The sequence below is a fragment of the Microcaecilia unicolor genome, chromosome 2, assembly GCF_901765095.1.
Source record: "Microcaecilia unicolor chromosome 2, aMicUni1.1, whole genome shotgun sequence".
Classification (NCBI taxonomy): Eukaryota; Metazoa; Chordata; class Amphibia; order Gymnophiona; family Siphonopidae; genus Microcaecilia; species Microcaecilia unicolor.
In genome coordinates, this window is record NC_044032.1 from 183,881,602 (window position 1) to 183,896,897 (window position 15,296).

At 46.4% G+C, this 15,296-nt stretch overlaps 1 protein-coding gene across 1 annotated transcript in view; it reads right to left on the minus strand.

Moving 5' to 3' along the window:
• The window catches only part of CEP120 (centrosomal protein 120), a 410,430-nt gene that overhangs the window by 144,177 nt on the left and 250,957 nt on the right, over positions 1-15,296 (minus strand). Inside the window, 1 exon segment of the mRNA XM_030193546.1 lies at positions 14,755-14,847. Coding sequence (XP_030049406.1) covers positions 14,755-14,847 — 93 coding nt within the window.

The following is a 15,296-nucleotide window of genomic DNA, read 5'->3' on the forward strand; positions in this document are numbered from 1 at the left end:
CTTGAGGCCAGACTCTGATAAGTGCAGAAGGTATTCAAGCAGGTTCTGTGCAGGGCAAGAACGAGGTTCTAGGGCCTTGCTCTCACACCACACGACAAACCTCCTCCACTTGAAAAAGTAACTCTTTTTAGTGGAATCCTTCCTAGAGGCAAGCAAGACCCGGGAGACACCCTCAGACAGACCCAACGCAGCGAAGTCTACGCCCTCAACATCCAGGCCGTGAGAGCCAGGGATTGAAGGTTGGGGTGCAGCAACGCTCCGTCGTTCTGCGAGATGAGAGTCGGAAAACACTCCAATCTCCACGGTTCTTCGGAGGACAACTCCAGAAGAAGAGGGAACCAGATCTGACGGGGCCAAAAGGGCGCCACCAGAATCATGGTGCCGCGGTCTTGCTTGAGCTTCAGTAAGGTCTTCCCCACCAAAGGTATGGGAGGATAAGCATACAGGAGGCCGGTCCCCCAATGGAGGAGAAAGGATTCCGACGCTAGCCAGCCGTGTGCCTGAAGTCTGGAACAGAACAGAGGCAGCTTGTGGTTGGTCTGAGAGGCGAAAAGGTCCACCGAGGGGGTGCCCCACTCTCGGAAGATCTTGCGTACCACTCTGGAATGGAGCGACCACTCGTGCGGTTGCATGACTCTGCTCAGTCTGTCGGCCAGACTGTTGTTTACGCCTGCCAGGTACGTGGCTTGGAGGAGCATGCCGAACCGGCACGCCCAACGCCACATCCCGACGGCTTCCTGACACAGGGGGCGAGATCCGGTGCCCCCCTGCTTGTTGACGTAATACATTGCAACCTGATTGTCTGTCCGAATTTGGATAATTTGGCAGGACAGCCGATCTCTGAAAGCCTTCAGTGCGTTCCAGATCGCTCGGAGCTCCAGGAGGTTGATTCTGCAGATCCTTTTCCTGGAGGGACCACAGACCCTGGGTGTGAAGCCCATCGACATGAGCTCCCCACCCCAGGCGAGATGCATCCGTCGTCAGCACTTTCGTGGGCTGTGGAATTTGGAATGGGCGTCCCAGGGTCAAATTGGTCCGGATGGTCCACCAGAGCAGTGAAGTGCGGCAACTGGTGGAGAGGCGGATGACATCTTCTAGATTCCCGGTGGCTTGGAACCACTGGGAAGCTAGGGTCCATTGAGCAGATCTCATGTGAAGACGAGCCATGGGAGTCGCATGAACTGTGGAGGCCATATGACCCAGAAGTCTCAACATCTGCCGAGCTGTGACCTGCTGAGACGCTCTGGTCTGCGAAGCCAGGGACAGGAGGTTGTTGGCCCTCGCTTCGGGAAGGAAGGCCTGAGCCGTCTGAGTATTCAGCAGAGCTCCTATGAATTCCAGAGACTGCGTTGGCTGGAGATGGGACTTTGGGTAATTTATCACAAACCCCAGCAGCTCCAGGAGTCGAGTAGTGCACTGCATAGACCGGAGGGCTCCCGCCTCCGAGGTGTTCTTGACCAGCCAATCGTCGAGATATGGGAACACGTGCACTCCCAGCTTGCGTAGGTAGGCCGCCACCACCACGAGGCACTTGGTAAACACTCGAAGGGCAGCACACAATACTGAAAGTGCCGTGCGCCCAGGCGGAATCTGAGATACTGTCTGTGAGCTGGCAGTATCGGTATGTGAGTATATGCGTCCTTTAAATCCAGGGAACATAGCCAATCGTTTTTCTGAATCATTGGCAGAAGGGTGCCCAAGAAAGCATCCTGAACTTTTCTTTGACCAGGAATTTGTTCAGGCCTCTCAGGTCTAGGATGGGACGCATCCCCCCTGTTTTCTTTTCCACAAGGAAGTACCTGGAATAGAATCCCTGCCCTTCCTGCCCGGGTGGTACGGGCTCGACCGCATTGGCGCTGAGAAGGGCGGAGAGTTCCTCTGCAAGTACCTGCTTGTGATGGGAGCTGAAGGATTGAGCTCCCGGAGGACAATTTGGTGGCAGGGAGGCCAAATTCAGGGCGTATCCACACCGCACTATTTGGAGAACCCACTGGTCGGAGGTTATGAGAGGCCACCTTTGGTGAAAAAAACTTAACCTCCCCCCGACCGGCAGATCGTCCGGTACGGACACTTTGAGGGCGGCTATGTTCCCATGGATCCAGTCAAAAGCCCGTCCCCGGCTTTTGCTGTGGAGGCGCAGGGGGCTGCTTAGGCGCACGCTGTTGACGGGAACGAGCGCGCTGGGGCTGTCCCTGTGCCTGACGAGGCCTTCGGGCCGGCTGGTTGTACCTACGCTTTGCAAAAGAATAGGGTGCAGCCTGCCGGGCCCGGGAAAAACGTCCACCTGCTGAGGTGGATGCTGAAGGCGCCCGGTGGGAGAGCTTGTCGAGAGCGGTTTCTCGCTGATGCAGTTGGTCCACCAGCTGCTCGACCTTCTCACCAAAAATGTTATCCCCCCGGCAAGGGACGTCGGCCAGTCTCTGCTGGGTGCGGTTGTCCAGGTCAGAGGCACGCAGCCATGAGAGCCTGCGCATCACTATACCTTGGGCCGCAGCACGAGATGCCACGTCACAGGTGTCATAGATACCCCTGGACAGGAACTTTCTGCACGCCTTCAGCTGCCTGACCACCTCCTGATAAGGCCTGGACTGCTCCGGCGGGAGCTTATCGACCAGGTCCGCCAGTTGTTGCACATTAGTCCGCATGTGGATGCTCATATAGAGCAGGTATGACTGGATGCGGGTCACGAGCATGGAGGATTGGTAGGCCTTCCTCCCAAACGAGTCCAGAGTGCGAGACTCCCGCCCCGGGGGCGCCGAGGCGGTATCCCTCGAACTCCGTGCCCTCTTGAGAGCAGAATCCACGACCGCCGAGTCATGGGGCAATTGGGGCCGCATTAACTCTGGGTCAGAGTGGATCCTGTACTGGGACTCTGCTTTCTTGGGAATGGTGGGGTTAGTTAACGGTCGCACCCAGTTCCGAAGCAGTGTCTCCTTGAGGACATTGTGCAGCGGTACCGTGGAGGACTCTCTAGGTGGTGATGGATAGTCGAGGACCTCGAGCATCTCGGCCCTCGGCTCTTCCACAGAGACCACGGGAAAGGGAATGCTAATAGACATATCCCGCACAAAGGAGGCAAAGGAGAGACTCTCAGGAGGTGAGAGCTTCCTCTCCGGTGAAGGCGTGGGGTCGGAGGGAAGGCCCGTAGACTCCTCTGAGGAGAAATATCTAGGGTCCTCCTCTTCCCCCCACGAGGCCTCATCCTCGGTATCGGACATAAGCTCGTGCAGCTGAGTCCTGAACCGGGCCCGGCTCGACATCGAGGCACCGAGGTCTCGGTGTCGTCGAGCGGTGGACTCCCGCGCTGGCGGGGACGGAGCTTCCTCCATCGACGTCGACGGGGACTCCACCTGCGTGGCGGTCGAGACCGGCGCCGCAAGCGGCGGCGGTGTCGACGGCCCCAGCGCCGGGCTAGAGCTCGCCGGCGCCACAGACATCGGCGCCGAGGGCGCAAGCACCCCCGGCGCCGGCACAGCCTGGCGCATCAGCCCTTCCAGGATCCCCGGAAGGATGGCTCTGAGGCACTCGTCTAGGCCCGCTGCCGGGAAAGGCGGTGGGGCCGGTAAGGGTGTCGGTGCCAGAAGCTGATGGGGGCCAGGAGACGGCACCGAGGTGCCGGAACCCTGACGCGTCGGTACCTCCACAACCGACGGGGACCTCTCCTCTCGACGATGACGCTTCGGCGTCGCCTCCTCTCCGATGTCCGGATGCACCGAGGGCGACCGGTGACGACGCTTCTTGTTTTTCTTTCGATGCGCGTCACCGGCGCCGGGAGGTATGGAGGAGGACGATCCCCCTCGGTCCCGAGGAGCCGGGTCAGACAGGGTTCGGTCCCGTGGGCCACGGGCTTAGGGAGTGACCGGGGCCGACTGCCCACGCGGCCGCTCACCTCTACCCTCGCCGGCGGACCGGCGGGCCGACGGGACCTGTTCTCCTGGGGTCGATGCCATCGGTGCCGATGTCTCGGGCATCGATACCGGTACCGAAGGACCGGGCGTCGATACCGATGCCGTCGACGTCGAGGGGCCGGCGCAAGTTCCAAAAAGACGGTCCCGCAGAACTTGCCTCGCAACCTGAGTCCGTTTCCGGAGACCGAGACACAGGGAACACGACTTGATATTGTGCTCCGGCCCGAGGCACTGGAGGCACCAAGCGTGGGTGTCGGTCTGCGAGATCGGCCGGCCGCAGCGACCACACTTTTTAAATCCACTCGGGACCTTCGAGGACATCGACGGAAAAATCGCGTCGGCGAAGTCAAAGTCGTCAATGGTGGCTGAAATCACACCTCGAAAAAAGAAAACGACCGTGCGGCCACTAGGCCGCAACGCGGCGTCCCCGCTGGAAACGAGGGAAAAAAGGGAGCGCGTGCTCCACACCCTCAGGTTTTTTTTTTTTTTTTGAAAAAAGAAACCGGCGGTAACAAAAAACTAAGAGAAAAAAGCAACGATCCGCGTAAACGCGATCAAAAATCCGGCGGCTGAAAACAGAGAGAGCGGCAAAGCACAACTCTCTCCAGACGCGGAAAAAAAGGAACTGGCGGGAGCGGTCGCGCACGGGCGGGAAGACGGCCGCGCATGCGCGGTGGGCGTGCCCTGCGTGCCGACCGTCCCGCGAAGCCTTTTCCGGTTGGTGGGGGCTGCCGCGGACGTCACCCAGTCGTGAGAACAAGCAGCCTGCTTGTCCTCGGAGAATAAATTTTACCAGTAACCAGTGGTTGTAAGAACAGAGGGGTAAGATGATCATGTCATGCTCCTTTGTGCAACGACGTGAGATAAGCAATAAGATATTATTTGATTAGTTGGTTTAGTTTATGTGGAGGGGAATAATTGAATGTCGCCGGCGATCCATTTTGGCGGCGGCGCAACAGCTGGGCAGCCATCTTTTTTTTCGATAATACGGTTTAGCCTGGCCAAATGCCAGAGTTCGCCGGGTTTCAGATCGTCGATTTTGTTTTTCGGCGATAATGGACAAAATGCCAGCCATCTCAAACCCAGCGAAATCCAAGGCATTTAGTCATGGGAGGAGCCAGCATTTGTAGTGCACTGGTCCCCCTCACATGCCAGGACACCAACCGGGCACCCTAGGGGGCACTTCTAAAAATGTTTTAAAAATACACAAATAGCTCCCAGGTGCATAGCTCCCTTACCTTGGGTGCTGAGCCCCCCCCAAATCCACTCCCCACAACTCTACACCATTACCATAGCCATTATGGGTGAAGGGGGGCACCTACATGTGGGTACAGTGGGTGTTGGGGGGGGGGGGGTTGGAGGGCTCAACACTTAGCACCACAAGTGTAACAGGTAAGGGGGGGTCTGCCTGCCTGAAGTGCACTGCACCCATTAAAAACTGTTCCAGGGACTTGCATACTGCTGTCAGGGAGCTGGGTATGACATTTGAGGCTGGCATACAGGTTTTTATTTTTATTTTTTTAGTGTGAGATGGGGTTGGTGACCACTGGGGGAGTACGGGGAGGTCATCCCCCATTCCCTCCAGTGGTCATCTGGTCAGTTGGGGCACCTTTTTGAGGCTTGGTCGTGAAAATAAAAGACCAAGTAAACCCGGCGAAATACTGATTAACGCCGCTTTTTTTTTTTCCATTATCCGCGAAAGCCGACCACCTGGTAGCCACGCCCATACCCGCCCATGTCCCGCCTTCGCTACGCCGCCGACACACCCCCTTGAACTTTCACCGGCGCAGCGACGGGAAAGCGGCGATGGTGTAAAAAAAGCCGCTTTCGATTATACTCATTTCGCCGCTTTTAAGAGATCGCTGGCCAGCTCCCGATTTATGTTGGAAAATGGCCAGCGATCACTTTCGAAAATAAGCCTGATAGTGAAAATAGGTAGGTCAATGATTTATTTAGTTTTATTCTGATATTTGGGGTTCGGTTCAGAAATTTTAGTTGTCATATCTTATGTTCCCTAATGTTCAATATGACAATAGGAATTAGGTGGAATGTGTTCAGTTTATGCCTATTACTACTGAGTCTATTATAAATCAAAGGCACAGAAAGTCCAATAAAGCAGTCAATCTATTCATCGCATTCGCAAATAGCTAGCAATCCTATAAAAATCAACTGTGATAAAGCAAATGCAGCTTCTTATATAACAATTCTAGTTTACTATCAGGCTTATTTTTGAAAGAGAAGGGCGCCCATCTTTCGATACAAATTGGGAAATGGGCGTCCTTCTCACAGGGTCGCCCAAATCGGCATAATCGAAAGCCGATTTTGGGCGTACTCAACTGCTTTCCGTTGCGGGGACGACCAAAGTTCACGGGGGCGTGTCGGAAGCATAGCAAGGCGGGACTGGGGCATGCTTAACACATGGGCTTCCTCAGCCGATAATGGAAAAAAAGAAGGGTGACCCTGACGAACATTTGGATGACTTTACTTGGTCCTTTTTTTTTTTATGACCAAGCCACAAAAATGTGCCCTAAATGACCAGATGACCACCGGAGGGAATCAGGGATGACCTCTCCTTACTCCCCCAGTGGTCACTAACCCCTCCCACCCTAAAAAAGATATATATATATTTTTTTTTTCCAGCCTATATGCCAGTCTCAAATATCATACCTAGCTCCATGACAGCAGTATGCAGGTCCCTGGAGATGTTTTAGTGGGTACTGCAGTGCACTTCAGGCAGGCGGACCCAGGCCCATCCCCCCCTACCTGTTAGACTTCTGGTGGTAAATGTGAGCCCTCCAAAACCCACCACAAACTCACTTTGCCCACCTTCATCCCTATGGGCTATGGTAGTGGTGTACAGTTGTGGGGGGAGTGGGGTTGGGGCTCAACACACAAGGTAAGGGAGCTATGCACCTGGAAGCTTTTTCTGAAGTCCACTGAAGTGCCCCCTAGGGTGCCCGGTTGGTGTCCTGGCATGTCAGGGGGATCAGTGCACTAAGAATACTGGCTCCTCCCACGACCAAATGGCTTGGATTTGGTCGTTTCTGAGATGGGCGTCCTCAGTTTCCATTATCGCCAAAAATCGGGGACGACCATCTTTAAAGGTCGACCTAAATGTTGAGATTTGGGTGTCCCCGACCGTATTATCGAAACGAAAGATGGATGCCCATCTTGTTTCGATAACATGGGTTTCCCAGCCCCTTCGCTGGGACGTCCTGCGAGGACGTCCTCAGGAAAACTTGGATGCCCCATTCGATTTTGCCCCTCCACGTCAATACAAGATCGATATGTAATAAATTAGATGTAGTAAAAGCATGGATAGAAGAAGGTCAACCTAGATTTAGTCATAGTTGAGACATGGCTTTGCCTCCAAGATGATCCAGCTATAAGTGAGTTTTACCCAAGTGGGTATAAACTTACTCATATTACCAGAGAGAAAAAGAGAGGAGGAGAGGTTGCTTTATTGTATAAATCTTTCTTTAAACTTCAAACTCAGTCTTTTTTTTAATCTCTCCTTTTCTTGAATAATGACATGTAAGATTCAAGATGATACTTTACAAGATGTTTTAGGAATTGTGACATTTTATTGTCCCCAAGCCAACACTCAGATGCAGCAAGATCTGATGGATTGTATTGCTACAATGTATGGGGAATGTAATAATTTTTTTAGGAGATATGAATACATATAGATTGTAAGTTAAAAGTTTATTAGATTTTTTTGGAGTCACACAGATTTGAAAGGGTTAGATTGGGGCCAACACAAATTTGGATGTATTTGCTTATAGGGGGGTATTTTTGTATCTGACCCAATTTGGGAGCCAATTATCTGGTCGGATCATTTTATGTAGAGTTTTATTTTAAATTGGAAGGAAAGTTAAAAAAACAAAACATAAAAACGTGAATTACTTAAAAAATAAACCCAAAGAGCTAAGAGTCGGGGAAAACTTGATGAAAAGGAATTTTGGTCCAAAATTGATGATATATTACAGTTGAGATTGGATAAGGGTGAAATCTCTTTTGAGAGTTGTAATCAGGACAGCTTGCTAATTTTAGAAGAGATTGCTCCAAATATCTATAAATCGAAGTAAGCATCCTGTATGGTACACATTAGAATTACTCAACTTAAAAAAGGAATGTAGGCGCCTGGAAAGGAAATGGAATATTACTATTTTAGATATAGATAAGGAAAATTGGCAAAAACATATTAATAGTTATAAATGGCAAATTAGGCAAGTATAAAGATTGCATTATTCATCAATAGTGGAAGAAAATATGCTTGATACGAAAAAGTTATATCAAATCTTTAATAAACTGGTGTCATCTTTGCATATATTGGAGGACCACTTTCATATTCCATCAGTCAATGATTTGGTAATGTATTTTAGGACTAATGCCTATGTTTACTAAGGTGCGCTATAGACGCGTTAGTGTTTTTTAACGCGAGTAAATGGTTTATGCGCATAAAACGCTAACGTGCCCATAGAAACGTATAGGTGCATTAGCATTTAACGTGCCTTAGTAAACAAACCCCTAAGATAGAGAAATTAAGAACTTTTACAACATCTGGAGATTGGCACTCATACATATGAGGATTATAGCATCGGGAATTTAGGAGGAGTAATCTCTGATAGAATATGGCTATCATTTAGGATACCAAGGAAACAGAGTTGATCCCTCTTTTGCGCAAGTTGTCTTCTTCATATTGTGCTTTGGATAATTGCCCTAATAATCTATTGAAATGCCCTTCATCAGTTTTGTTTTTTTAAGTATTTACAAAAATGTACTAAGGACATTTTGTCTAGGGACTATTTACTAGGGAGATGGGTAGAATAATATTAAACACCTGTACCTAAAAATTTGAAACTCTCATTGTCTGATGTAACTAACCAATTTCCAATTGTATCTATACCTTTATTAACTAAATTAGTAGAGTCTTTAGTAGCAAAACAATTGACGGAATATTTAGAATATCATTATATTCTTCCAGACTCCCAGTCATGTTTTAGAAGATTTTCTAGTCTTGAAATTGTGTAACTTCTTTATTAGCCTATGCTAGAAGTGAAATAAGTAGGGGAAATAGATTTGTTGATAATGTAATTTGATATGTCTGCTTCTTTTGATTTCATGGATCATGACATTTTGCTACCACTGTTGAATTTTTATGGAATAGGTGATGTTGTTCTTAGATGGATGGAAGGGTTTCTTAAGTTTCAATCTTATCAGGTAAAGAAAATGGATGATTTTTCTTCCTATTAGATTACAGATTGTGGAGTTCCTCGGGGATCCCCACTTTCTTCCATTCTTTTTAATGTCTTGATGTCCCAATTAGCTGTCCTTTTTGATAAAAATGGCTTTTAACACATATGCAGATGAGGTTACAGTAGCGATTGCATTTTCAAATTCTCTATCAGAAATCAATAATAACATTGAATACGGTTTTAGAATTTAAAATGAACAGACCTCTATGTTCCGTTGAAAAAACAAAATTCATAGTTTTAGGAATATAAACCTTTTGGAGAATCAATGCATCCGCCCACGAGTTCATTATTTGGAGGCTGTGTTTGATTTTATTTGTGATTATTTATTTATTTTTTTACATTTGTACCCCGTGCTTTCCCACTCATGGCAGGCTCAATGCGGCTTACATGGGCAACGGAGGGTTAAGTGACTTGCCCAGAGTCACAAGGAGCTGCCTGTGGCTGAAGTGGGAATCGAACTCAGTTCCTCAGTTCCCCAGGACCAAGGTCCACCACCCTAACCACTAGGCCACTCCTCCACTTGTTTAAGTAATCGGTAAGTTGTTTGGTAACTAAACTTTCCATTAACTTAACTACAAGAGGGATGGATGCTACCGGGCGGTAGGTAGTTATATCATTTAATTTTTTTTATAGGTCTTTAGGTATTGGAGTGAGTAAAATATTTCCTTTATCCATAGGGAAGAATCCATGTTGGAGCATGAAACCTAAGATCTGTTATGAAACGTTGAGGGGCAGACTTTATTAGATAACTGGGGCATGAGTGTAGTTTGCAGTGGGACTTGGCGAATCTGTTGATCGTTTGGGTGACGGTTTCCTCCTCCAGTAGATCACATTTTGTCCAGATTCAGTCCGCTGGATATCCATCGCTGGTTGGGTCCAAACAATTAATAAATGTTTCATGGTTAGTGGTGTTAAGTGGTAAGGTAGATCATAGTTTTAAAATTTTCTCGTTGAAGTAAATAGCCAGATCATCTGCTTATGGGGTATCTGTGCTAGTTGTGGTAACTGGTGAGGTGTCAAGAAGTTTGTGCACAAGTTGGAATAATTTATGTGTGTCTTTATAATCTGGTCCTATTTTGGATTTGTAATATGATCTTTTGGTTTGTCTAATTGTATATTTATATTTTCTAAAAGTGTTATTGATAGCTCTGTTTTTGATGGATTATTTTCCTTTCAGTTTGGAAAATGGTAGAATTCTTTACCTTTGAATATTAGAATATTAAGTCAGACTAAATGATTTAAGAAAGCTCTTAAAACATATCATTTTCAATTGTTTAGTAAGTAATGTAAAGCATTTTCAAATTGTGAAGCTCGCAAGGAATACCTTATACTTTCATCTTATTGTAAACTGCAGAGAGCTCCTTTGGGGATCTTGCGAGGTTTAAGTGCCAATATAAATATAAAAATGTAAATGTTTCTTTGACTAGCGTAAGAGGCATAATGCCAAATTTTGCAGAGTTTGAAGTCGCCAAAGTTGAACCTGAGAAATACTGGCATAAACAGTATTAAAATAGTCTAGTCTTGAGATGATGAAAATGTGGATTAGAGTATGCAGAAAGGAAAAATTACTACTACTACTATTTAGCATTTCTATAGCGCTACAAAGCATGCGCAGCGCTGCACAAACATAGAAGAAAGACAGTCCCTGCTCAAAGAGCTTACAATCTAATAGACAAAAAATAAATAAAGTAAGCAAATCAAATCAATTAATGTGAACGGGAAGGAAGCGAGGAGGGTAGGTGGAGGCGAGTGGTTACGAGTCAAAAGCAATGTTAAAGAGGTGGGCTTTCAGTCTAGATTTAAAGGTGGCCAAGGATGGGGCAAGACGTAGGGGCTCAGGAAGTTTATTCCAGGCGTAGGGTGCAGCGAGACAAAAGGCGCGAAGTCTGGAGTTGGCAGTAGTGGAGAAGGGAACAGATAAGAAGGATTTATCCATGGAGCGGAGTGCACGGGAAGGGGTGTAGGGATGGACGAGTGTGGAGAGATACTGGGGAGCAGCAGAGTGAGTACATTTATAGGTTAGTAGAAGAAGTTTGAACAGGATGCGAAAACGGATAGGGAGCCAGTGAAGGGTCTTGAGGAGAGGGGTAGTATGAGTAAAGCGACCCTGGCGGAAGATGAGACGGGCAGCAGAGTTTTGAACCGACTGGAGAGGGGAGAGGTGACTAAGTGGGAGGCCAGCAAAAAGCAGATTGCAGTAGTCTAAATGAGAGGTGACAAGGGTGTGGATGAGGGTTTTGGTAGAGTGCTCGGAAAGAAAGGGGCGGATTTTACGGATGTTGTAAAGAAAGAAACGACAGGTCTTGGCAATCTGCTGGATATGAGCAGAGAAGGAGAGAGAAGAGTCAAAGATGACCCCAAGGTTTCGAGCTGAGGAGACAGGGAGAATGAGAGAGCCATCAACAGAAATAGAAAACGGGGGGAGCGGGGAGGTGGGTTTGGGGGGGAAAATGAGAAGCTCGGTTTTGGTCATATTTAATTTCAGGTGGCGTTGAGACATCCAGGCAGCAATGTCAGACAAGCACGCTGAAACTTTGGTTTGGATGCAAGGTGAGATATCAGTTCTTTATCTGCCGTCACTTACTATGTTACTTAATCTAATTTTGACAACAGTAAAGCTTAAACAAGTAATTAAAATTGTTCAGTTTCAAATAAGTTTCTAATTCTTCTCAAATTCCTCATGAGAAAGAAGGAACTCTTAACCATGGAATAAACTTGTAATTCTTGCGAAAGAAATTGCTCTAAAAGAATTTCCTATATTTTAACAGGAGAAAAAGAATATTTAACTTGGTCTACAATAATAGGATCGATTAATGGATCAGGATTATTATCCAGAAGCAAAAACTTCCTTTTCTCAGAATCTAGTTTGAGCGTATAGTTTAACAACCAAGTGCCAACTACAGACATACAACACTGAAAAGATGCATATATACAATCCAGTGAGTCTAAAATTCAAATCAACTCAATTGTTGTATACTGCTAATATCCCTTTCCAGGGTTCAGTGTGGTTTACATTCTAGGTGAGACAAAAGCAGATAATGTTAGTGTGAGGTATAAAAACAATTAGAGACCATTGCCGCCATATTTCGACCCAAATCGGGAGATGGACGTCTTTCTCCCGTGGGCGGCCAAATCGGTATAATCGAAAGCCGATTGTGGGCATCTTCGACTGCACTCCGTCGCGGAAACGGTCAAAGTTGACGGGGGCGTGTCGGAGGCGTGGTGAAGGCGGGACTGGGGTGTGGTTATAGGCCGAACAAAAACGGGCGGCTTTCGCCGATAACGGAAAAAAAATAGCCGTTTTTAGCGAGAATTTAGGTCACTTTTTTTGGACCCTTTTTTTTCACGAACAAGTCCCAAAAAAGTGCCCTAAATGACCAGATGACCACTGGAGGGAATGGGGGATGACCTCCCCTGACTCCCCCAGTGGTCACTAACCCCCTCCCACCAAAAAAAAAAAAAAAAAAGAACTTTAACAACTTTTTTTCCCAGCCTGTATGTCAGCCTCAAATGTCATACCCAGCTCCATCACAGCAGTATGCAGGTCCCTGGAGCAGTTGCTAGTGGGTGCAGTGGACTTCAGCCAGGCGGACCCAGGCCCATCCCCCCCTACCTGTTACACTTGTGCTGGTTAATGCTGAGCCCTCCAAAACCCCTCAAAACCCACTGTACCCACATGTAGGTGCCCCCCTTCTCCCCTTAGGGCTATGGTAATGGTGTAGACTTGTGGGCAGTGGGTTTTCGGGGGATTTGGGGGGCTCAGCACACAAGGGAAGGGTGCTATGCACCTGGGAGCTCTTTTACTGTTTTTTGTTAATTTGTAAAAGTGCCCCCTAGGGTGCCCAGTTGATGTCCTGGCATGTGAGGGGGACCAGTGCACTACGAATCCTGGCCCCTCCCATGACCCAATGCCTTGGATTTGTTCGTTTTTGAGATGGGCGCCTACGGTTTCCATTATTGCTGAAAACCGATAGCGCCAAGCTGAAAAACGGACAACTCCTAGGCATCTGACTCAAACAACCCGTATTATCAAAAAAAAAAAAAGATTGGCGCCCATCTCTTTTCGAAAATACGAGTTGTCCCATTCACGGAAATAGGCGCCCACAGATATAGGCACCCATGGAGATGGGCGTTCGCATTCGATTATGCCCCTCTTGGTGTAATGGTGTAATTGGCATAAGGATGGTGATATCATCTGCATATCTATGCATGAAAAATCCTTTATCTGCTAATGAACTTCCTAACATATGTAAGAATACATTTAAGTGTGTTGGTGAAAGAGGCAGCCCTTGTGGAACACCACATAGGTTTGACCAACTCTCTGAAAAAGCTCCATTCTACTTTATATGATCTGGTGGACCAAAAACCCCTAAATCAGTTCAAAACTTTAGCTGTTATCCCAATCCTCTCTAATTCAATGAGTAAAATATCATGGTCCACCAAGTCAAAATGAGATGAGAAATCAAACTGAAGAATGAGAACATTATAATTTTTACATAACAGAGAACTAGCTTTCTCTAAAATAGACACCAATACCAACTCTGTACTGTGCCAAGTGCTAAATCCTGATTGGGAGTAAAGCAAAACATATTTCAATAAATACTCATTCAATTGCATGCAAACCAATCCCACCAATATCTTTGAAAACAATGAAATAAATGCCACTGTTCTATAATTTAAGCATATTTCACATACTTATTTATGATCTTTAAGAATTGGGGTGATTATTATCTCTCTCAAACCATCTGGAAAATGCCCAACTGAAAGTTTATACTGTAGCCATTTAATCAACATAACTAAAAAAAAAAACCTGATGGAGGGGAAGCCATCAAATAAGGTGGACACATCCAAAACACAAGAAGCCTTAGAATATTTCAAATACAAAGAATTAAAAGCAGACCAGTCAACAGAAGGAAATGCTGACCAAGTTCGATTTACTGAAGTACCTATCTGCTTTTCAGAGGTTATAATATCATTAGGAATCTCATTATTTAGAAACCATACTCTACCATTACTTATTTTAAACTGAAAATAAGCCAGTTGTGAGGAAGTAGGAACATTATTCATTGTTGGACAAGAAAATTGAGATGTATCTGTCAAGGTTATAACTAAATGAAAAAGAGCCTTAGTGTCCGAGACATCTTCTCCTATATAACTAGAATACCAAACCTTAGAGTTTAAAGAAACTTTATATTTTAAAAATAGCTGATTTCTTGTGGCAACTGGGGGAAAAAAACAGTTTAGTACAAATCATGACTACTGTGTGCGGGCCATTTTCACTTTAAGAATATTTTAAGACTGTCACTGCATTTCAGCAATTTGCTTCCACACTGAGCAGATGTAAAACTCATGAATTTCTTACATGAACACCTATATTGTATGGGTCATTAAGTTCAAATTAAAAACTGGAATAACTCAAGATTAGTATTTTCAAATAGGGGCCTTCACAGTATTTCTTCTGTTCCCATCTCAGTAATTCTCTGGGTTTCTTTTCCCCTCAAAGCCAAGAGAGACCACAGCAAAACCATAGCTAATAATTACCAAAAAAAATTAAATGGTTTCTTCTAAAATCTCTATTGGACCCTTACCTCTGCTTCAGCACTGACAAGCTGACGTTCACGTTTTTCCAAGTCTGCCAGCGTCTTCTGTAGCTGTTCTTCTAAAATGCTGTACTCTGCTACCTTAAAGAACAATCAGTAGTTTATTTTATAGCTTGTTTAGACAACTGCACACTCAAATAGACATTTCAGATTACAATCTTTTAAAGCTGAACTGCAATCAGTATTACTACTACTACTACTTATCATTTCTATAGCTCTACTAGATGTACGCAGCGCTGTACACTTGAACATAAACAGACAGTCCCTGCTCGACAGAGCTTACAATCTAATTAGGACAGACAAACAGGACAAACAAGAGATAAGGGAATATTAAAGTGAGGATGATAAAATAAGGGTTCTGAACATGTGAATGAGGGTTAGGAGTTAAAAGCAGCATCAAAAAGGTGGGCTTTTAGAATAGATTTGAAGACAGTCAGAGATGGAGTTTGACGTACTGGCTCAGGAAGTCTATTCCACGCACATAGTGCAGCAAGATAAAAGGAACGGAGTCTGGAGTTAGCAGTGGAGGA